The 23,575-nt window shown below is 36.2% G+C and overlaps 3 protein-coding genes across 3 annotated transcripts in view; 1 reads left to right on the top strand and 2 right to left on the bottom strand.

The window, feature by feature from the left end:
- Positions 1 to 23,575, top strand: part of LOC114242736 (xibalbin-1) — a 481,172-nt gene that overhangs the window by 341,568 nt on the left and 116,029 nt on the right. The gene's annotated exons all lie outside the window — the stretch shown is intronic.
- Positions 11,715 to 14,983, bottom strand: LOC149499607 (uncharacterized). The gene is made up of 2 exons (XM_089739838.1): positions 14,718 to 14,983; positions 11,715 to 11,892 (listed from the first exon to the last, which is right to left on the bottom strand). Exons 1-2 carry the CDS (start codon positions 14,978 to 14,980, stop codon positions 11,727 to 11,729), a joined length of 429 nt encoding a protein of 142 aa, XP_089595964.1. The 5' UTR covers positions 14,981 to 14,983; the 3' UTR covers positions 11,715 to 11,726.
- Positions 19,876 to 20,187, bottom strand: LOC114242762 (uncharacterized). The gene has a single exon (XM_028174032.2). It carries the CDS (start codon positions 20,185 to 20,187, stop codon positions 19,876 to 19,878), a length of 312 nt encoding a protein of 103 aa, XP_028029833.2.

The following is a 23,575-nucleotide window of genomic DNA, read 5'->3' as shown; positions in this document are numbered from 1 at the left end:
CATCAAGTGAAGTTCTCGAATAACTATTCTATCTTATACCTTTAAACGAGCAATTCTTGTATATACCTATATATATGTATCGGAATCTCGGAAACGGCTCCAACGATTTTTATAAAATTTAGTATACAGGGGATTTCGGGGGCGATAAATCGATCTAACTACGAATTATTTTCAGAAAATGTTGTTTTATTCGTGTTTTCAATAATCAACTTTATCGATAATCAACTTTATGACTCTTCCCGACATCTATTGGTAAATAATAATACTATTAAGCTATTTCAGCAGATGGCGTTGTTAAGCCACCCGACGCCAATTAGTGCTTGGTTTAAGGTTAGACCAAGAAATTGAATTGTTTATTTATATTATTTGTTTCTTTTTCATATAAAATATAAAAAAATACCGAGAAAAGCTCGGTCACCGTCTAGTATTATTTAGTTGGAATCGTATTTTAACGGACTACTATTTAAATACTTAAAACAAATATGGCAAAACTAACAGAGTCCGTTACAAAGACAAACACGTTCTCCCGTAATTCGACTTTCGTTTCGTTGCATTCATTATGGAACCCTAGAGTTAAGGTTATTGTAGTCTCGTGCTATGAACAATTTGCATTGTTGGGTGGATTAAACTATTACTTTTTTCGTTTTGTCCTCACACCTGGTGTTTCTGTGACATAATGCTTTTAAAGAGCATATACTATGAGTATTGTACTTAATAATTTTTAAGTATTCACGAATAGAGTTTTTCAACAATAATTTAATTTTAAATTTTTTTGCAATATTACAGAGACCTAAGTCTCTTTTTGTCTCGAGTAGTTGGCGTCATATCATTGTTGTTTGCGGTAATCAACAAACATCAGCTACACTGTGAAACTCCTGCCAAAAATACAGTTATAAAAATCGAGATTGGAATTGAATTATTTAGCATCTTTTTTTTCGATAACATTCTCCATGTATGTACGACAGAGTCATCGGCAGATTTGCTTTAATTTAATTATTTAAATAAAATACGCAATTAAATATTAATAATAAAAAATACATATACTTCAATATTTTACGTGTTTTCATGTTTGATACTTTTCGAGAAATTAATTTCTTACCGGAAGTATTTCACGCAACGTAGTATAGATTTTTAGTTTGGTTCACAGACAAATCCTACATTTTGTTAGTGCTGTTGCACCAGTTTATGAAGTTTTAGGGTTCCGTTTAATAGAACGTGAGGTAGCAAAAAGACATGGTATTCGAAAAAAATATAATCATCATCAGCCTAGAGACGTTCACAAGGAATCAAGCCCGCTTCTTTTCTTTTTCTACTTTGGAGAACCCAATTTACAGATACGGAGTAAGCGAAGATCTGGCCGGGTTATGTCGGGCTCCGGACTGAGCCCCTGTCCCTCCAAGGCTCACCATAATAGCTGGTATTGCACTGCAATAGCTATGAAATGTTTCAAGAAGAAATATGTAGAATGATGGTTAAATAAAATCTTAAATTTCAATTGTTGCTTTTTAAATAAATCATTTACCGTTGGCATCTACCGTCACCTTTAACTTGTAAATGATGCAGACATTTAAGGAGCAAAATTTATGTAAGATTATTGATCAACATTAAAATTCACTTTTTCTTTGAGCCCCAACATTTTTACGTATTTAGGGGTAAAACGTTTAGTAAAAGCGTCATCTGTCATCATCATTACGTTCACACATCGTAAATCTGGTTCATAGAATAATACAGAACGGAATAAGTGTGATTTGTTTTGCCTAATTTTGCCACGAAGCAGACATCTCTTTCGGTTTAAGCAATAGGACAGCCGCGTAATGCTATCGAGCCTTCGACCTAATGTGTAAATTTACTCTTATCACCATGGATTCTAAACACTTAACATCAGGTGAGCTCTCTTGTTTACAAAGTTATTTGGTGATTGAAAGTTTTTGGGGCTCTTTTTTGACTGCGAAATTTTTGGATTCGACTATCTAGTCTGTATAGTTTATATTCTCGCGATTAAACATTAATCTATTTTAAAAAGCCAAGTGACCTTTCTGTTTGTAAGTATTCTATGTCCAGGTTGATGTGTGGTAGTGTACATTAGTGACTGTCAGTAAGTATCCAAGATTTATGTCTTGGTAGAGGAAAAGTTTTTCACTGTCGCTTTAGTTAGTGAAGCACAGTGTAGGCATTCGTTCAGCGAAACGGCTTCTTCTATCAATTAATTAATTATGTCATTGTATTTCTTGTAAAACTAACGGCAACTCGACCATTTACAAAAAAATTGTTATTTTGTAGCCATCGTCATTTATCTTTTTGTAAAATGGTGAGAATTTAATGATACTTTAACATGTTCTCTATAAGAACTAGACAAATAATAATTCCCAAATATTATTATGCTTTAAAACAAATTTTAATCTGCTAATTGAAAGTTCCTTGTCACACATAACGTCATATTTTTTTAAAATATATTTTGTACACACAGATTTTAGAAGAAACACGACAATAAGGATACAGATTACAAGGGCACTATTTATTTCATGTTGAAATTTCTTCCGGTAGGCCCGCAAAAGGAAAGAAGAATTAGGAACACAAACCTAGGGCATACATTCAAGTTGCCCCAAAAATCTATTTCCATTGTCGTATTAGCAGTTGCTACGCACCCGTTTTCTTTTAGAAACTTTTTGTAGGTTCATTGAAATATAAGATTAAATTGTGTGCGAATGCCAGCGATGTCATTGAATTTATTTTGATGAATGAATTTGGGGTTTGCCATCTAAGAAAGACATTGGCGGTATAAGTCCTACGAATAAATAATAAGTCTATTTATTCGTAGTATAAGTCATGGTTCAGTTGGAATAATGAGTATCCGGTTCGATGGCAAAATTGGCCGTAATGATGGTATCCGTTATTCCAGTGAAACGCAATTAGAAGGGTCTTTAAAAAAAAACATCAAAATATTGAATAAGCCTTTATTGAAGTCTTGGTACAAAATTGGATCCAAAGATAAATCAAAATGCAATTTCATCATATTACGGAGTCAGACGGCGACTGATTGGTTTCCTGTCTCTTCGTGATTTCAAATTGAAAACATTATAAAGAAAGAATATTTTTTCAAAATATTTTTTTTATTCTTTCTGGTCGTTCCCTCAATGCTGAGGATCGTGACTGAATGTCAGTCTTCTCCACTCGGTCCGGTTCTGCGCCATATGTACCGATCCCTGTATCTGGCCTCCAGTCACCTCTTTGAGTTGGTCTACCCATCTAGCTGGCGCTCTTCCTCTAGCGCGCTTCCCCTCCATTTGTCCGAGAATTATGAGTTTCTCCAGGCTGTGCAATGAGGATCGCATTATGTGCCCAAAGAAACTCCGGATCTTTTCCTGGCACATAGTCAGCAAGCGCTTGGTGACCTTCAGCTCTTCGAGGATGGAGACATTGGTTCTCATAGCTGTCCAAGGAATGCGTAGCAGCTTTCTCCAGCAATACATTTCAAAGGCCTCGATCTTTTTGCGTTCCTTTTTCTTGAGACACCAAGTCTCCACGCCGTACAGGAAGATAGAGAAGACCAACGTACGAACCAAACGCATCTTAGTTACTCGGCGAATATTACGGTCTTTCCAGATTTTATCGAGGTTAGTCATGGCACTTTTAGCCATTGTCCGACGATATTAGGGAACTCCTTAGAGCTAAGAACGCCTCGATATGCGCCTACGACAGGTATCCTACCGCGGAAAATCGTACTCGAATGCGTGCCCTACAACGCGACGTAAAGTCTCGCATCGCCGAAGTCCGAGATGCCAGATGGTCTGATTTCTTAGAAGGACTCGCGCCCTCCCAAAGGTCTTACTACCGCTTAGCTCGTACTCTCAAATCGGATACGGTAGTAACTATGCCCCCCCTCGTAGGCCCCTCAGGCCGACTCGCGGCGTTCGATGATGACGAAAAAGCAGAGCTGCTGGCCGATACATTGCAAACCCAGTGCACGCCCAGCACTCAATCCGTGGACCCGGTTCATGTAGAATTAGTAGACAGTGAGGTAGAACGCAGAGCCTCCTTGCCACCCTCGGATGCGTTACCACCCGTCACCCCGATGGAAGTTAAAGACTTGATCAAAGACCTACGTCCCCGCAAGGCTCCCGGTTCCTACGGTATATCCAACCGCGTTATTAAACTTCTACCCGTCCAACTCATCGTGATGTTGGCATCTATTTTCAATGCCGCTATGGCTAACTGTATCTTTCCCGCGGTGTGGAAAGAAGCGGACGTTATCGGCATACATAAACCCGGTAAACCAAAAAATCATCCGACGAGTTACCGCCCGATTAGCCTCCTCATGTCTCTAGGCAAACTGTATGAGCGTCTGCTCTACAAACGCCTCAGAGACTTCGTCTCATCCAAGGGCATTCTCATCGATGAACAATTCGGATTCCGTACAAATCACTCATGCGTTCAACAAGTGCACCGCCTCACGGAGCACATTCTTGTGGGGCTTAATCGACCAAAACCGTTATACACGGGAGCTCTCTTCTTCGACGTCGCAAAAGCGTTCGACAAAGTCTGGCACAACGGTTTGATTTTCAAACTATTCAACATGGGCGTGCCGGATAGTCTCGTGCTCATCATACGGGACTTCTTGTCGAACCGCTCTTTTCGATATCGAGTCGAGGGAACCCGCTCCTCCCCACGACCTCTCACAGCTGGAGTCCCGCAAGGCTCTGTCCTCTCACCCCTCCTATTTAGCTTATTCGTTAACGATATTCCCCGATCGCCGCCGACCCATTTAGCTTTATTCGCCGACGACACGACTGTTTACTATTCCAGTAGAAACAAGTCCTTAATCGCGAAGAAGCTTCAGAGCGCAGCCCTAGCCCTAGGACAGTGGTTCCGAAAATGGCGCATAGACATCAACCTAGCGAAAAGTACTGCGGTGCTCTTTCAGAGGGGAAGCTCCACACGGATTTCCTCCCGGATTAGGAGGAGGAATCTCACACCCCCGATTACTCTCTTTAGACAACCCATACCCTGGGCCAGGAAGGTCAAGTACCTGGGCGTTACCCTGGATGCCTCGATGACATTCCGCTCACATATAAAATCAGTCCGTGACCGTGCCGCGTTTATTCTCGGTAGACTCTACTACCCCATGATCTGTAAGCGGAGTAAAATGTCCCTTCGGAACAAGGTGACACTTTACCCCATAGCCCATTTATATACAAGTGGGGCGCCAATAAAGAATGTTTCAAAATCGGGGTTTTTTCCCCTTTTGAGAGCTTCCGCTGCGTGCGCTGCAGAAATGGTTAAAGTTTCGCTAAAATAATATATGACAGAATTGTTCCCCTTTAAAAGATCTTAAAAAAAGTCTGCGACAGCATATGTCTGTATGTTAAAGTTGGCTTACTATAACGTTTTTTATGCTAACCAAATTTGTTCTAAAATAAAGCATTATTTGTTATTCTACGCGGACGAAGTCGCGAGCAAAAGCTAGTATTAACTATAAAAATTATGAAGAAAGCAGTTGTTCCATAAATATAGAGTTTAATTAAACTTTATAAAAAATACCATTGCAAATACAAAAAAACAACCCTACGAGAATTAATCATGTGTTAATCATACGAAAATGCCTATCAAGTTATCTTGTTGAACTTTCGTAAAGTCGATTCAATTTTTAATTGAGCATTTCTTTACAAATATATAATTGCTTTGCGGCAGATATAGACAGGGTACTCGTATCTATCTTTGCGAGTTTCTATGCATGTCTACTACCAGTAAAGGGTATCATAGTTCAGACCTCGATTATATAAGTATATTGAATCTTTTTATCATCATTTTATTACTGTCCTTGAAATTTGTAACGAAAAACTAATAATACCATTGCAATAGTACAAAATTACCCAAAACATTCATCGTTCTGATGTTTATCATGGCAATTACGATTAAAATCTAAATGACGTCGTTTCCAAACGGAAATAGGCCTGTTTTAAAACAAATTTCGTTGACCACACACAGTTTCGGTTGTATAAAATTTTAAAATATAAAAATCAAAATGTCCAGAAACATCATTCTTCGCCTTTTGGTTCTCTTGGCGATTTTTCTCTTGATTTCTGTTTCTTACTGCCAAGATGACGCCACGACCACTCCAGCTACTACTCCTGGAGAAGAAGAGGAAGAAGAGGAACCGCAGAAGCAGGGCTGCTCCATCTGGTGCTGGATTCAGAAGATCGCCATGTTTGTTATATCGCAATTGTTGAGTGGCAATTGAGGAATTATCATGCGAATTTTTGAAAATAAAGTGTTACACACAATAGTGTTTTACTGTGATAAAACTTATTATTTCTATGCGAACTGGAATACCTACTAGTTTTTCTGTAAAAGCTGGCCCATTTACATGTTTACATATTTATTCCTAACGAAAAGACACTAGAAGAAAACGATATTTGTTTAAGAAAGACCTGCTCAAATTTTATCACAAATCACGCAGCGAATTTGTGTTTTAATTTGACGTAAACATTCTGAAAGCTTTCATTCTCACTTTAAGCATACAATTTGTTCTCTCCTGCTAAATTATATATTTTGTTATCCATAACAAGAGACTGGAAAATGGGATAGACAAAAAATGCGTTACGGCGTCATCCACGTGGTGTTAAATAGATACCAGAGCCCTTAGACATCAGCAACGAAAATGTCGCCACCCAGCTTGAGACATGAGTTTTATGTGAACCCCGCTCTCCAAACGGGAAAGCATTACTGCTTCGCGCCAGAAGTACCTACTTAATGCGTAATCTGTGAAGATCGCCTTTCACTTCGGGTTGGTATAAGATCATATCTACCTAGTCAGGTCATAAATTCTGTCACATGTTTAATGTAAAATAATTGAAACAAGTTTATTCATTATGTAACCATTCATATACCAAAATGAACTTAACAAAACATAGATTCTTATGACACTAAAGTTTATTCAAAATTACCTCCGTGATTTTGAATACAGGCCTTCAATCTGCGCGGCCAGTCGTCTATCGCAGCATGAACGAGGTCCATGTCAATATCGGCGGCTGCCTTAATCAAGGATGTCTTGAGTGACTCCAAATTGGGATGAGGCTTTGAGCACGCCTTTTTCTCCAAGTGTTGCCATATCCTGTAATCTAACGGATTCAAATCTGCACTGGAGGAGGGCCAGTCTTCGTGCCGGATGAAGTCGATTTCACGCGCCGCCAGCCAGTCTTGTGTGCTCTTCGCTCTATGAGCTGGCGCCGAATCTTGTTGGAATTCCCAGTGCCTGTTATTGAACATGATATGAGAAACAGGTTCCACAAGGTCCGTCAGGACTGTATTTTGATACACAACTGCATTCGTTTTTACACCTTTCTCACAAAAATGTACCTCTGTTAAGCCCCAATAAGAAACTCCCAACCATACCATGAGCGATGATGGAAAATGACCTCGTTGGACACGCGGAATACGGTTGCTCGCTTCTTCACTACTGTGTGCGTACACCTTATCATTTTGTTTGTTGTAGCTCTCTTCTACGGTAAAAAATTTTTCATCCGAAAAAAGAATTTCCCGATATTTTTTTCCCGCGTACCGCTTCAACAAAGCGCGGCATCTCTTCAGTCTCAGGTCCATTAGACGAGCATTCAAACGATGTCCTGTTTTTCTTCGATATGCCCGAAGCCCTAAGTCTTCATTTAACACCCTTTTCACCGTGGTTCTGCTTAACCCCATCTGATGGGCCAACAGTTTCTGCTTACGTTTGGGATTTCTTTGAATTCGCGCCTTCACAGCTTTTATCACTGCTGGAGTCCTAACAGACCGAGGGCGACCACTTCTTTACCTGTCATCTACACTAGAGTCTTCATTGTATCGTTTGATGGTACGATAAACGAATCTTTTGGTTATATTCAAATTTTTCAGTATGTTAAAAATTTGAATTGGCGCGTAACCGCAACGATGCAACGCAATAACTGCAACACGGTCTTCTTTAAGCGTCCACTCCATATTTAAAAATGAGTAAAATTCTAAAAGTATACATTTTTATTTTCATGAACAATTCGAAATTCGAATTCAATAAACTTTTTTGTGGCCAGCATTCTAAAAGAAAAGTTTTTACTGTGTGACAATACTTATGACCTGACTAGTTATATATCTCAGACGCATATTATTTGCTTATAAAATACCTTTAGACCGGTTAATATACCCGTATATCTATCGGCGGACATAGGATAGCTGTAAATAATAAATCGTAGTAAGATTTAGACATTATGTTTCCTTCCCTTTGCGATTTCCATGGGATAACAGTTGGGACTAGCCGGATCATGAAGTCGTCTGACCGCCTAATGTAAAATACTCCTTATAGATACATATTTTATGTACACTGAAGATTTTACACACATTTTAAAAATGTAAGGACTTTCTTCTTTAAACTTCTTCACCCTAACCCAATTTCGAAGAACTGTCAATTTAAATTTGAATATCGGATATTACCTACTGTAATAGATTCCTATTATAATAGGTAGTATCTGATACGCACACCGAATCCATTATATCTAGAGACTAATTTAATTATGTGCTCATATTGAGGAGTGATCGGATTACAAACGAGGGTATTCGACGCTAATTGGAAGGATTTTGATGTTTGTATAATAACAAATTATCTTGTCTAAATAACGATTATTTTGACTTATATTTATTGTTATAAGTCTCGTTTCAAACTGATTTATAATATTCGCTGAAATTACTCCATTACAAGTTTGCAGTATGATCATCTAATGTAATAAAAAAAGGGGGCGTGTACTTATGTACGCGCGTAAGAAGTTATACTTTTTTTTTTTTTTTTTTTTTTTTTTTTTTTTTTTTTTTTTTTTTTTTTTTTTTTTTTTTTTTTTTTTAATATTAAATAATTAATAATAAATATTTAACTTTAATAATATTTAGTATGAATTATATTTAATACTAATTTTGTCATTTATATTACTAAAAAATGAATGCTAATAACACTTTTTTTTACGAGTGTACATGCGCGAAAGTTCACCTGCGGCTATATTCAGACTCGCCAAGTTACGTCGGTCGTATTGTAATGAGCGATTTAGTGGGTAACTTCATTCTGTTAATTTTGTGTCACGGCGCGGGCGCAATTTCACTCTCATCAATTTTTCATAACGCGCCTAAAGAAGTATAACTTCAATATGATATAAATGTTACGTAATCATGATGTGTTTTCAAAATTTCATAAATGTTACGTGTGTTATTTAAGAATCATTTTGACTCCAAACACGAATTCTATCGACTTCAATGAGGCACTCAGGATATCCATATCTATACAGCACTGAATCACATCTAAATCAGTTCACCAATTGTGGCGATAAAAGTGACAAAAATACAAACAAAATTCTGTTAACAATTTTACATAACGCATAATGTATTTTAATTCAAAGTTTCGAATTTCGAAATCTACAACTACCCTCAGTTTTATGTGATTTATTTATTTATATAACATCATAAGCCATTTTTATAAGTAATTATAAAGTAATTATTGCTCTACGCTAATTAAATCCGGATGATGATCTCTACGCGGTAGAAATGGGTAGATTGGTAGAGTCAACAGCTAATAACCCGTAAGTGTTTCTTGCTGATTCTATGTGCTTTGTCTGACTAGTCTACAGAATTCACAGTTCTTGTTCTATTGTTATGATGACAAATTATTTAAGTACGTATTCTAAGTTTTGTTTGTTCACATAAAAGGGCGTGAAAGTATTGACAACGAATATGAAAATTAAAATAAATATTATGCTCCCAAAAAAGAAAAACCATTTTGGTTATCGGTTTATTTTGGAGGGTAAAAGGTTCAAGATTCGAATCGAACAATTTGATACCCTCGAACGGATTTAAATCTCGTGTACTCGAGTTAGGGCGTGATCCTATTAAGAACGAGTGCCTGCATGTGATAAGCGAATCGAGTTGTAATGCAAAACAGCTACCGACACGACTCATAAAACAGTGTTTGAATAATGGACCACTTCCATGGAATTTGAATTAACGGTGTACATTGCTGTTTTGTTAATGAGTGTTTTGGTTAAAACTCTAGAATGTATATTGCTCTAGATGGGCAAATGGGCTTACGGCCCCTTATAATCTTAAGTGATGGTGATTACATGTATTAACAAGATAAGAGGCATGATGTATAAGTTCTAATTTAATTGTATAATGGTCTTCCCCAGTTTTCAAATCGGAATAAATTTATTTTATTTTTTTATTGCTAAACGTGTGGACGAGCTCACAGCCCACCTGGTGTTAAGTGGTTACTGGAGCCCTTAGACATCTACAACGTAAATGCGCCACACACTTTGAATATAATTTCTAAGGTCTCAGTATAGTTACAACGGCTGCCCCACCCTTCAAGCCGAAACGCATTACTGCTTCACAGCAGAAATAGGCGGGGCGGTGGTACCTACCCGTGCGGACTCACAAGAGGTCCTACCATCAGTCAAATACGTTTTAGCGTCTTTTTTCTGGTTTGGTGGCGTTTAAGGGTGAGGGTGACTTCTACGGACCGATGGTGCAATATGATGCTATATTCTTATTTGCTATTGAAGCTAATAAAAAGAGATGCACGGTTTCCTAGGATAATTGTTGGTACGATTAGGCCCCGAAAATTATTTAGATTAATACAAGAATTTTTCATTTTTTTGTTTGACTTACAGATTGGCATTGACATTTTGGGAAGAAGAAAAAGCTTTTAGGAACTGTTATAAAAACAGTGTATTTATAGTCAAATCGTTGATATTTTATTACACAGTCTGCCGCCGAAATACAATTTCAGAGCGATTTCGAGCGAAAACTTGTTATATGGAAAATCTATCAGAAAATATTTGAAATTAAAGTTCGTCGGACAATGATTTTTAAAGATTGACAGGAGATCTTATAGTTAACAGCTTTACCATCATCTCATTAATTTGATAGATACTTGTGCTTACCTTGAGATATAAGGTTCACATCTAGGTTGCATTAATAAAGAAACGGTGTTAATTGGAAACGTAACGCATAACTATTTCCTGTCACAATGAGATAGGTTGGTGGTGCTGGTCTAAGCGTAGTACTTACATTAGTGCTGTAATATAATGAAGTCAAATTATGATATCAATTTATGAGATCTACCGAACTGAAACAAATTTTGTATTAATATACAATGACCGGTACCTTCAAACATAAAGAAATTATTGATGGACCGATGCGTGGAATGGGTTGTATATGGGTGGAATATATTATTATTCTGCTTAGCGATGGGCGTGTAAAGGTGAAGGGATGTGAAGGGAATTTTCCTAGAGGAAATAATTTTCTGTTCTTTGTATAAAAATATATAAGTATTCAATTAATGCAGTTAGGGCTTAATTGGGCAATCACTTAAAGACGTCACTTACAAGTTAGTTCAGTTAGGAATAACCGAAGTTGGGTCAGAGAACTTTTACTGGTGGTAGGACCACTTGTAAGTCCGCGCGGGGAGGTACCACCACCCCGCCTATTTCTAATAAAAGTAATGCGTTTCGGTTTGAAGGGTGGAGCAGCCGTTGTAACTATACTGAGACCTTAGAACTTATATCTCAAGGTGGATGGCGCATTTACGTTGTAGATGTCTATGGGCTCCGGTAACCACTTAACACCATTTAAAAAAAAAAGACGATAATTTAATAGGTGTAGCATACCGAACTGTAATTAAAAAATCTAGGTTGATTAGCCAAATTAAACTCACAGTATCTTTATTTAAGTAAGATTTTATAAAGGTGTGTGCATTCGTTGAAGACTTTAGCTTTCTTGCAAACATCTTGCTTGTGCTGCGTTGCTTCAGCGCTTTCGAGACACGCGCTTCCGAAGTCGTTAATTGAATTCCTCTGAGCTAATTGCTCCGGCAGCTGTACGCGTTTTCTGGAAGTTACGCATGATAATTGATAAACGCCCATCATATTAACTAGTTGATCGATAAATGAAAGACCTAAACTTTTCACAAGTTCATTTTATACGAACTTAAAAAAAAACAAAAGTAATCCGTCCGACGGGGGACACAGCAAAGGGAAAACAAAATTGTTATTTTTATTTAGTTCCGAGCATTTTCATTTTTATCTACCTTTTAAACCTTCTTTGGACTTCCTAATATCATTCAAGACCAAAATTAGCTAAATCGGTCCAGCCGTTCTCGAGTTTTAGCGAGACTAACGAACAAAAATTCATTTTTATATATATAGATAGATACGTGAAGCAAAAACTTTGTACCCCTTTTTACGAAAATTGCGCGGACGGAGGAGTATGAAATTTCCAACACTTATAGAGAATATAGAGAAGGAGTGCAGAATGCTAATATTTTTTATAAATTTTAATTAAAAAATACATTAAATCAATAAAAAAACTGTAATCACACACACTAACATGTATTTGACACAACACATATATATAAATATACTCTGTTTATGGTCAATTGTCAAACTTTTGTTATTGTTTAAAGTCGGTGATCAAATTGAGAATAGATTAATATTAATGTTTGTCTTTAATATTACGAGTATTTATCTATAGTGTAGTTTTGGTGAAATCTGTGATTATATTATAGAAGTATAATAGTGTTTGAAATTAGAACCATCATAATGTTTGAACTTATAATTTCAATTCATTATAGTCGAATTTCGGCTACTGCGGGACCACTAGTCGTAATAACTGCATGATTTTACCGCCAATGTTACCCGTTAAAAGGAATTTCGCCCAGACAAGCGTTCGACGTATGACGGACATTTCTTGATTTATGTTCTCCCCATTCCAATTTCGCAAACCAACGAAATTAATTGGTTCCGCTAAGCGGATCATCCGCTCCGTTGTGCTTAAGCTCTAAATTAGATTGAGTCGAGGCATTAAAATTGTAATTAATATATTAACTTAATTACTTGGTGATCGATTATGTCTTTTTGTGATAAATGCAAAATATGTCATTTGGGGATGTAGTTTTGAGAAAAACCCGAGATCCTACTTCTCAAATGTATTGTTTATGAACTAAACGTCAAGTGCCCTTCGTTTAAAGAAGCAAAATATAGTCATTGAAACTTCGTTTTTTAATAAGTGGCACCAAAATTGGCTACAGACAGCGAGACATCATTAAGTTGGTTTAATGTGGCTCGAAGCTCAAAGAAATGGAAGATCAAGATTACGTTGTATAGTTATGTTGGTTACAATCAATAATTCTAAATGAAGCATATATGTTTAGTGAGATGCAAAGTGATTAACCTGTAAAATCAATAGATTCTCCGATATTATCGCAATGGATAAAAAAAAACAAAAAACCTTTTTTTTTTCCTGTGTGAAAAAATATTTGATGTCTCTTATTTGACTTTTATGACTAATTCGATCGAAAAAGATCGATTTAATTGGGAATTGATACCGCAGACTTGGTGTATGTCCGATTCGGTTTAAAGATCGATCTTTTTCAAAACATAATCGAGATCTTCAATTTGAAGCATATATAAGTAATTATATCGAACGGAAGCCACGTTGCGATTTCTGTTTGTACTAACTGTGCCGGGGATGGCGTCCTCGCGGACTTCAGTAGTCGTTTGTAATTGCATTAATGACCATGTAACATAATCATAGTGTGATTAAGTATTCCAAATTTGAATAACGCCATTTATTTATTACTATTTTTAATATATACGTTTACAAATTATTAAAAAAAAAAAATGTTTTGTTCTAGTTAATTAATCAATTGTGTATACTGAGAAAAATAATTTTACATATATTTAACTCGGTATTTTTTGTTTCCGTCATGCCTATATACATTGTTATAAAATAATGGAAGTATCATTCTCTTCAAAATATAAATTAGAAACAAAGCGTATATTACAAAAAAAAAAAAAAACTGGCAGAACTAAAATGGAACTATAAAAGATATACCATAAATAATCGCGTTGAATGAAACTTATTCACAAGTTTTCCGCATTACGGTAAGGTCAAGTTTCGTTGGAAAATTAGAGGAAATAGCCCAGGGGAAAGCTACGCCCTTTGAGGACGAAATATTATAACTTATGGGATGGAGGGAGACGTGCAATATTTTATGCGAAAAAAGTCCCTGGCATCATGGAATAGCGCGAAAGCTACGTCATAGAATTTTATTTAGAGAATGTGGGTTCATCTTGACCTCGTCAGCAAAACAATCGTTTTCGGATCTGGTTCGTTTTTTATTGGCTTCGAAGAGATACGACCTCTCTACAGACGTGACAGAAAATGTTCATAAATATTGGTTGTAACAGGGGCATGACTAAGTCTCTCTCTAGCGTTGGAAAACTTACTATTTAAATATAATTTTTTTTATAAATTTCAAAATGAGATTTGAGTTTACGTTTTTTTTTTATTGCTTTCATGTGTGAACGAGCTCACAGCCCACCTAGTGTTACGTGGTTACTGGAGCCCATAGACATCTACAACGTAAATGCGCCACCCACCTTGAGATATAAGCTCTAAGATCTCAGTATTGTCTACAACGGCTGCCCCACCCTTTAAACCGAAACGCATTACTGCTTCACGGCAGAAATAGGGTACCTACCCGTGCGGACTCACAAATGGTCCTACCACGAATGATTATGCAAATTATAATTTTGCGGGTTTGATTTTTATTACACGATGTTATTCCTTCACCGTGGAAGTTCATGACAATAAAAATAAGACTATTTAATTATTAAGAACTAAAAAACAAAAGAAATATCTAACTGAATTACCTATAAGCTTCCAAATTGATGACTCCGGTAGGGCTCATAATGCCGAACTTCTTCAGAACACAGAATATGATGCAAGGCTCGTCCGACTCCTCGATTTCCAATCGTTTCGATCTAGGATACATCTCGTTGAGGCATTGATCTGCTATCATATCACTCAATTTATCGTGAGCGTACATCACTGAAATTCGAGCTTCGATGGCCGAGACAATGAGAAGTAATACCACAAGATCTGGAACAGATAGTTGAATTATATGACTTATCATGTAATCAGTTGGGTCTAATGTGGGTGTGATAAATATAGATAAAGCATATTATAGGTGTAATCAGATTGGATATCTATAGTTCTAGCTTTCGAATAAACATATTTTTTTATTGCCTAGATGCGTGGACGAGCTCACAGCCCACCTGGTGTTAAGTGGTTACTGGAGCCCATAGACATCTACAACGTAAATGCGTCACCCACCTTGAGATATAAGTTCTAAGGTCTCAGTATAGTTACAACGGCTGCCCCACCCTTCAAGCCGAAACGCATTACTGCTTCACGGCAGAAATAGGCAGAATATAAAATTCTATATGTTTCTAATGTTCGATCGCTGAAAAAACGCGTTCCTGACTCTTCCACTTCTAAAGAAAAATGCAACTTTGAAGAGACGTTAAAGGGGATGGCCCATTTTAGGCCCAAAGCGGACAATAGATTATAGAAAAAATACTTATTGCATTAATTTTGTCATAAATAAATATGCATTTACTTTCTTGCAAATAAGCGCCACTACAGTTTACAATAAGTAGTTTAAAAAAAGTAACTCTATTGAAAAAACAAGGATTTTTATTTTTGCGGGAAAAATATTGCCAGCTTCAAATCCTTTTACGTATGAAGTAAATATTTTGAGTATATAAATAAAACATATAAATAAATCATTTTAAGTATTATCATTAATCAAACGATTTTAATGAATTTTATGCATATAAAATAACATCGAAGACATACCCATTGGACTTTAACTTGTAACTATACTTGAGACCTTAGAACTTATATCTCAAGGTGGGTGGCGCATTTACGTCGTAGATGTATGTGGGCTCGAGTAACCACTTAACACCAGGGTGGCTGTGAGCTCGCCCACCCATCTAAGCAATAAAAAAAACTTTACTAGTATTGTTATTTAAATATGTACAACTAAAACAAAAACATAAAAAATAATGTGTACTCGTAAAAAAAAGATTAAGATATAAATCAATCGATTAAGATATAAAAAAAATTAAGATATAAATAAAATCGGTTATTTAAAAAAATAATCGATATATGAATTTCATGTAATTATTTTTCTTTATACTGACAACACTGAATTTAATCTGACTGACTGATACTTCGCTTGCTGCTTGTGGTGTTGTGCTTGCGTACAAAATGGATGTGTTTTGATTTTTCTTCGATTTATTTTACTTTTATCAATAACGTTTCATACTACGACTAAAAAACATTGTGTGAATTGTGGTTTTACCCTGACCGAGATTTAAAACCGTGTATATGCTCTCCTTTGCTATTTTTAGATGATACTAATTGTGTATGAAGATGAAGAAAATATAGATATTTAAAGAATTAAGTGTGTTTTTATACCCTATTGGATAAAAATACATTAGGAACATCTTAAACATTAAGAAAAGAAAAGTTCTTGAAGTATCTCACAATCCGACACTTATTTATATAGAAAATTAACCTCAAAACGAGTTTTTATTTTTATTATATTTTTTATAATAGTGGCGTCAATTTCAATATATTTTTTAGATATCCAATACATTTAAGAATTTGAATCAGTACATTTTTATAGTAATATTTGATGTCCATCTTGGGCCTAGCACACTATGGAGAGTGGGCAATCCCCTTTATACTAGTGGTCCCCCGGTAGTCGAAATTCGACTATAATTTATTGAAATTATAAGCCAGTACACTATTATGATTCTATTGTCAAAGACTTCGCCGAGACTACACTTTAGACAAATATTATTAAAAACAAACAGTATTTAATCTATTCTCAATTTGACCACAGACTATAAGCAATAAGAAAAGTTTGACAATAAACCATCAATAAACAAAATTAGATAGTATACATGCGTGTGTGTGTCAAATACATGGTGGTGTGTATAATGTTTTTATTTATTGATTTAATGTATTGTTTATGCATAATTTAAAAAATATATTAACATTCTGCTCTCCTTCTCTATACTATTCTCTCTATAAGTGTTGGAAATTTCATACTCCGCAATTTTCGTAAAAAGGGGTACAAAGTTTTTGCTTCACGTACATATTTATATTTTATTTGCTATCGTATTCTTACGCTAAAATAATGTTAAACTGATCGCATTTCTTTGGCGGCCAGACAAATATCGGTTATAAATACCTATAACAAGAAAGAGAGAAAAAAAAACACGAATTAGAAAATAGACATATTTTTGCAAAAAATGCACGTAACGCTATGTGCTTCTAAAGTTAATTTTGTTTTGGTATTATCTATATATTAATACGTGAAGCAAAAACTTTGTATCCCTTTTTACGAAAATTGCGCGGACGGAGGAGTATGAAATTTTCCACACTTATAGAGAATATAGAGAAGAAGTGCACAATGCTAATATTTTTTTAAAATAATGCATAAAAGATACATTAAATCAATAAAGAAAACATTACACACACTACATACCATGTATTTGACGCACACACGCATGCATACTATTTATTGTCAATCTTTTGTTCTTGACGTCTGTTGTCAAATTGAGAATACATTAAATATTGTTTGCCTTTGTTAATATTTTTTATAGTGTAGTCTTGGCGAAATTTGTGATTATAGAAGTATAAAATACAATCATAATAGTGTATAAACTTACAATTCCAATTAATTATAGTCGAATTTCGACTACTGCGGGACCTCTAGTAACAATAAAATATACTAGAGCTATGTATTTGCTTACAGGCTTACATTCATAAATCCCAGAAATTACAACATCATTCTCTATCCATTTGCGTTAGTTCCGATGTTCCAGAATGTTATGATCGCTTATAATAACGTCAGTTACGGGTATGATAAAGGTACAGATGTGAGAAAATTAGTCCTCACAGTTGATTCCTTTAACAACGTAAAAATATAATATACGAACAGTTGGCAAGAGCTGTTCTCATTAGCAAATCTATTTTTGTGTAAATCCGTTTTCGTTTACCCAGCTGTTATCTCAAGTATTAAATTGTATAGCTAATATCCTAGTAAAATGTCTAACTTTACTATTATCAATGTAGGAAAGTTTTCCAAGAATTCCACTGAATGCGAAATACAGCCTTATTAAATACTTAGCAGCCGTCCATAACTACAGGTTAGTCTAGCTTGTAGGGCAACGTTGCCTTCGGGGCATTTAGAAAGAAAATATTAACTTTAAATGGCAAAGGTGACTTTGGGATCTAGTTGTATACAATTCTTGGTAGCCGGTTTATTTGCTAAAAAGAAGTTTGTATTTGAAATACGACTTGGGGATGTATTTGTTTTGATGTTTCGGATACACATAAAACTGACTAAAATCAATGCCTGTAATACATCTTCTTAGTAGCTACTATACATTATTAGCGGGTTTATCGGTCACCGTCCACGCCGAACCCGTCGCTTGCGACTAAGGGCTCGACGAGTGAATTAACCCATAGACACCACCCACTGAGTTTCTCGCCGGATCTTCTCAGTGGGTCGCGTTTTCGATCCGGTGGTAGATTCTGCTAGAGAGAGCTTGTTAGGGCCAGTGTTAGCAACACACCCGTTTTGAGCACCGTGAGCTCACCTACACGTAAAGGAGAAGCTGATATAGCCTCCCAAGGTTATCAGCATCGGTAGGCAAAAAAAAGTGGGCTTAATTTATAAAACGATGATATTTCATTGTGGGTATCGTTTGTAGGCACTGTGGAAAAGGAACCTCCAAAACGTAGTGCCAGTCAATACGAGCTCAGCGGGCGTCTTCCCCATTAGGCTACGAAAACTTCGACAGTTAATTCAGTTTTTCAGAAAGTGTTACTTACTAGTTTGAAATAAAGTATATTTCGACGGCATAGATTTTTGTAACTTGCTTTAGAAAAATTGGCTTATGTTCTGAGTGACAGTCTGAACTAAAATGTATGGGAGTGAGGTATTTCTTGCTGTCGATTGGTAGCTAGTTCCTCATCTCTAGCAACACTAGCAGTACAAAATGTCTCCGTGTTGCATAAGCGCTTACTATTTTTGAGAACACAATTCTTTAAGATACAAATTAGTACAGCAGAACTACCGAGAGGGCTGGTGGTCGTGGCGCCGACGATCGCTGGCCCGGTGTCCCGAGGGGGAGGGTGATGGGAGAGATGTACTCCGCTTCACTGTCCCCCCTTTGCCTTTTCATGAGTTCTGTCTCATGCGAGGCTCGGACGTGGGTTGTTGAGCGACAGGAGGTTTTAGTCGGTTCGATTCCGACATACCATACCCTGCCCTCCGTCCCCAGTGGAGGGTGGGAGTCCGGCGATTTCTTACCTCCTGATCAAAAAAAAAAGTTCCACAGAACTAGCCCAGATATTAACCGCCCTTGAAACGTAAGCTAAATTTTAATCGAGCTAATCGTAATAAGCTTTTAGAAATTTAAAGTAGTTATTTTATAATATAAGAATAGCCTCTTTATTAATGTTTTAAAACACTTGTTGTGAGTGATTAGGTCGGTGCGTTGGACAATAGTTGTCACGCACTTCAATTTCCATGGCAAAGTTAAATGAAATAACATGACATGACAAGTATGTCTACGTCACGTTCTAAATACAAAATGGTAAATAAAATAAGATACCTACTTCAGTTTTTTTTTGTCTTGTCTTTGATGTACAAAGAATATCTAATCAATAAGGAAAATATCTAAGGCCTCTCGGATCGGAAAACTTTTGAATGATTAATTTATTTATCAAGTAGGAACGACTTGAAGGGGATTTTTCCTCTGAAAGCTTCGTGGAGAATGCAATTAAGAATAAAAATAGAACGCTTATCGATTTTATTATGAACATAAAAAGTTGAATACAAAAGGCTTTTACTAGGAAACTCGTGGCCCTGTTATCGCAAGGTGGTTCAATATATAGTTTTTCTCTGGAATCTTCGATATGTATTTGAGTTACTCAATCGTTTTGCTACCAGTCTTCAGGTTCTCTGTAAGATATCGCATAAAGCTGCGTGCAATCGTTGAAGACTTTGGCTTTCTTACATACATCGTGGTCCAAATTCATTCCGTTGATATTCTGTGCGCATGTTTCGCCGACATCCGATATCAATATCCTCGGGTCGTATCTGTGTATCGCTTGGACCCTTCGATAATAATTCTTGATGTTTATGAAGCCGTCATTGCTTATAATACCGAATTTTTTGAGCACGCAATGTATGATGCATGGAATGTCGTTACGATCTATGCGAAGCGGATATTTGTAAAGGTTTTTAGGGTACATTTCCATGAGACATTCGTTGGTGACTTTATCGCTTTTTTTATCTCTCGCATAGAGTATAGATAGAGATGGTTCGGAGCCAAGACTGTGGGAGAACAGTTTGGTATTATAGCCATAGGACATTAAGGCTACTGATGAGAGCAGAATGATGAGTATTTCTGGAATGTTTGTAAAATCGTTTAAATATTTGTGACTATACATACCTTTTTATATAAAAAAAAACAACACCTTATGTTACATACCTTATCTTAAACATACATTTATTTAACCTTAACATACTTACTTCCGGTAGTACGTATTATACATTGATCAAGTTCTTAACAAAAAAAATTTTTTTATAATATTTTCTTTTTTTTTAGATACTTCGAATATAAATACAAAACTGTACATCCATAAGAGCTTAAATGCCTCCGAATGATTATTCATATCAAAGTTCCCTTGGACTACTACAAAGGAAATTAATTAAAACTTTCTTTAGAAAAAATACTCTGACAAGCTTTGACGTTTCTTTCATTAGAAAAAAAAGAGATTCCTTTTGTATCGCGTCTGCAGAGTGAAGAATGCAAATTAAAATTGTGATCGAATCGAAGAGACAAAATTATTTGTAAAAGTTTTTACTTAAAAAGTTTTAAGTTGTAAAATAGTTGAATTTACAGTGACTTTTGAATAAAAAATTAAAATTTGTTATTCGCAATTTATTTTATGTTATTTAATTGGAGCTGTAGTACTTTATAACGCCCGCCGGTGTATCCGTACTGCGGTTTCAATTTTTTCCAAGAAATACTCAACAAATGTTCACGAAAATGTTTTACGATACAGCAATAATGTTTTCTACATATAACCGAATTGCATAAGTACTGGTAGTGCGTTTTCTAGGTACCGTTTTCCTGCAAATTTCTGTTTTAGAGCAGATATGTGTTCAGGCTTAACTAACTGTCGTCATATAATTGAGACTCCGACCTCATATCCCAAGGTGGGTGGCGGTATACACGTTGTGATGTCTGCTGGTTACCATTTAACACCACTTGGCTAAACCCACATATAAGATCTAGCGTAAAACGAACAAGATATCATTTAAATCATCAAATACAAAAACATATAAAGCATATAAGCATTTGTTATTAGTTATATGTATCGTAGTAAAACTTATTATGTATTTTATGTATGCGTTAAAAAAAAACAAAAAGAGCTGTCCTAATTAAGAATATTTTCAAGGCATTAAGGTAAACCGTAAAATTAATTTTAATTATATCTATGATTGGAGAAAATCGAAGAAAATAAAATAAGTACTGAATAAATTTTCATTAAAAAAAAAATTAAATCTAAAACTCACTTTTCATTTTTCATACAAAGATTCTAGGCAAACTTTAATTTCGATTCAATGCAGACAGACACATCATATAAATCTCATTCGCCGTTACTAAAATCTGAAATACGATATTACCCAAAACCGAGCGAAGTATTGTTTGGTTATTTGAAAGAAAATTGTTTTATACACCACGAAGAAACAATCGGCTTTTGTTTGCTTTCGATAAAGAAAGCAATACGATAACGTTTGTTTCTTTGGCAGGTGCATTCTAAGTTACACACCTCGAACAAAGACCGGTTTCTTTTTAACTTGCTTCATTATTGTTATGCAAGCTATTCAGTTGCAACTATTTGTAATAAAAAAAATCGTACATAGTTGAAAATTACTATTATCAATATTGTCGTCCATAATTATTATAAAATATTTTTTTGTGTATCTCAGGAATGTGAACAAGATAGGACTATCATAACAAATTACATTATTATTTTTGCAACGTTTCGGTCTTTTATTAGACCTTCATCAGGCATCTGAAAATTACACATATTGATAACCAACAATATAAAAAACAACAATTGTCGACACTACCATATTTACCATAATATGAATTTAAACAATCACTATCCTACACTGCACAATTGCCTTAGACTTAGGATAATTTGGCATAATTTGTTATGATAGTCCTATCTTGTCCACATTCCTGAGATACACAAAAAAATATTTTATAGTTGAAAATGTTGGTATGTTTTGTTTATTGATTTTGTAGGCAGACGAGCATACGGCCCATCCGATGGTGAGTGGTGTCCGTCAGTCAAGGACGTCAACAATGCTAGAGGCACAGCCAAGTGTATGTTTTGATAGATAGATGGGTGGACGAGCTCACAGCCCACCCGGTGTTAAGTAGTTACTGGAGCCCATCGACATCTACAATGTTAATGCCACCACCCACCTTGAGATATGAGTTTTAAGGTCTCAGTATAGTTACAACGACTGTCTCGCCCTTCCAACCGAAACGCATTACTGCTTCAAGGCAGAAATAGGCGGGGCGGTGGTACCTACCCGTGCGGACTTACAAGTGGTCCTACTACCGGTAAAGGTCTCTTACTACCATTGAGTACTCTCAGCAAACCTCATATTTTAATTAATTTATGCCAAACAAAACAGCGTCTTTTAAGCAAGCGACGTCTATGTTACTGACAATGTGAATTTATTGTACGGTGGCCAACCAGGAGTGCTTGTCAATAAATTTTACGCTACAAGTGATAGATCGAAAGCCACGTAATCCATATATGTGGGCTTTAACTGTGAGAATTTATTTTGGGTATAAAACATTCCGATATTCACGTTTGACTGTCACCCACAGATACAGCTCACTGAGTTTCTCGCCGGATGTTCTCAGTGGGTCGCGTTTCCGATCCTGTGGTAGATTCTGCGAAGCACTGCTTTTGCTAGGGCCAATGTTAGCAACACTCCGGTTTGAGCCCCGTGAACTCACCTACACGTTAGGGTGAACCTGAAATAGCCTCTCAAGGCTATCAGCATAGGTAGGAAAAAAAAAGCTGTGTCACAAAATGCGTCGACATCTGTGGACTCCAAAAAGCCGCACAGTACAAAGATAACGCTCTACAAAATACGAAATTAGCCAATTTTTGCTTTTATAGGTCGATGTACAATATTTATTGCCGGGTACTGTACGGCTCTGAGCTTCTATCATACTTAATTCTTTGTAGACTAAAGGACTATTCGAACTACGCGCGGACAGGTATGTAGGTTAAGCTAAAAGAATTTGTTAGCACTGGTCCTAGAAAGATCAGTGTTACGCTAAATATACTACCGGATGAAATTGAGCACTATTGCAATCATAAAACGAAAATTGGCGGTAGGCAGTGGCTTCGCTCTGCCCCTGGCATTGCTGAAGTCCTTGGGCGACGGTAACCACTCAGCATCAGGTGGGCCGCATGCTCGTGTGCCTACAAGGACAACAAAAAAAATTGGCATTTCGGGTGCAAAAAGGTAAGAAATGCTGTCTTCATGTAGATGCAGCAACAGTCGTCGCGAAAACATGTCCTTTTTCTATAGATAGGA

This window comes from Bombyx mandarina, chromosome A1 (genome assembly GCF_030267445.1).
Source record: "Bombyx mandarina strain Sakado chromosome A1, ASM3026744v2".
Classification (NCBI taxonomy): domain Eukaryota; kingdom Metazoa; phylum Arthropoda; class Insecta; order Lepidoptera; family Bombycidae; genus Bombyx; species Bombyx mandarina.
The sequence above is the reverse complement of the archived record's forward strand: the minus strand, read 5'-3'. Positions and strand labels throughout refer to the sequence as shown.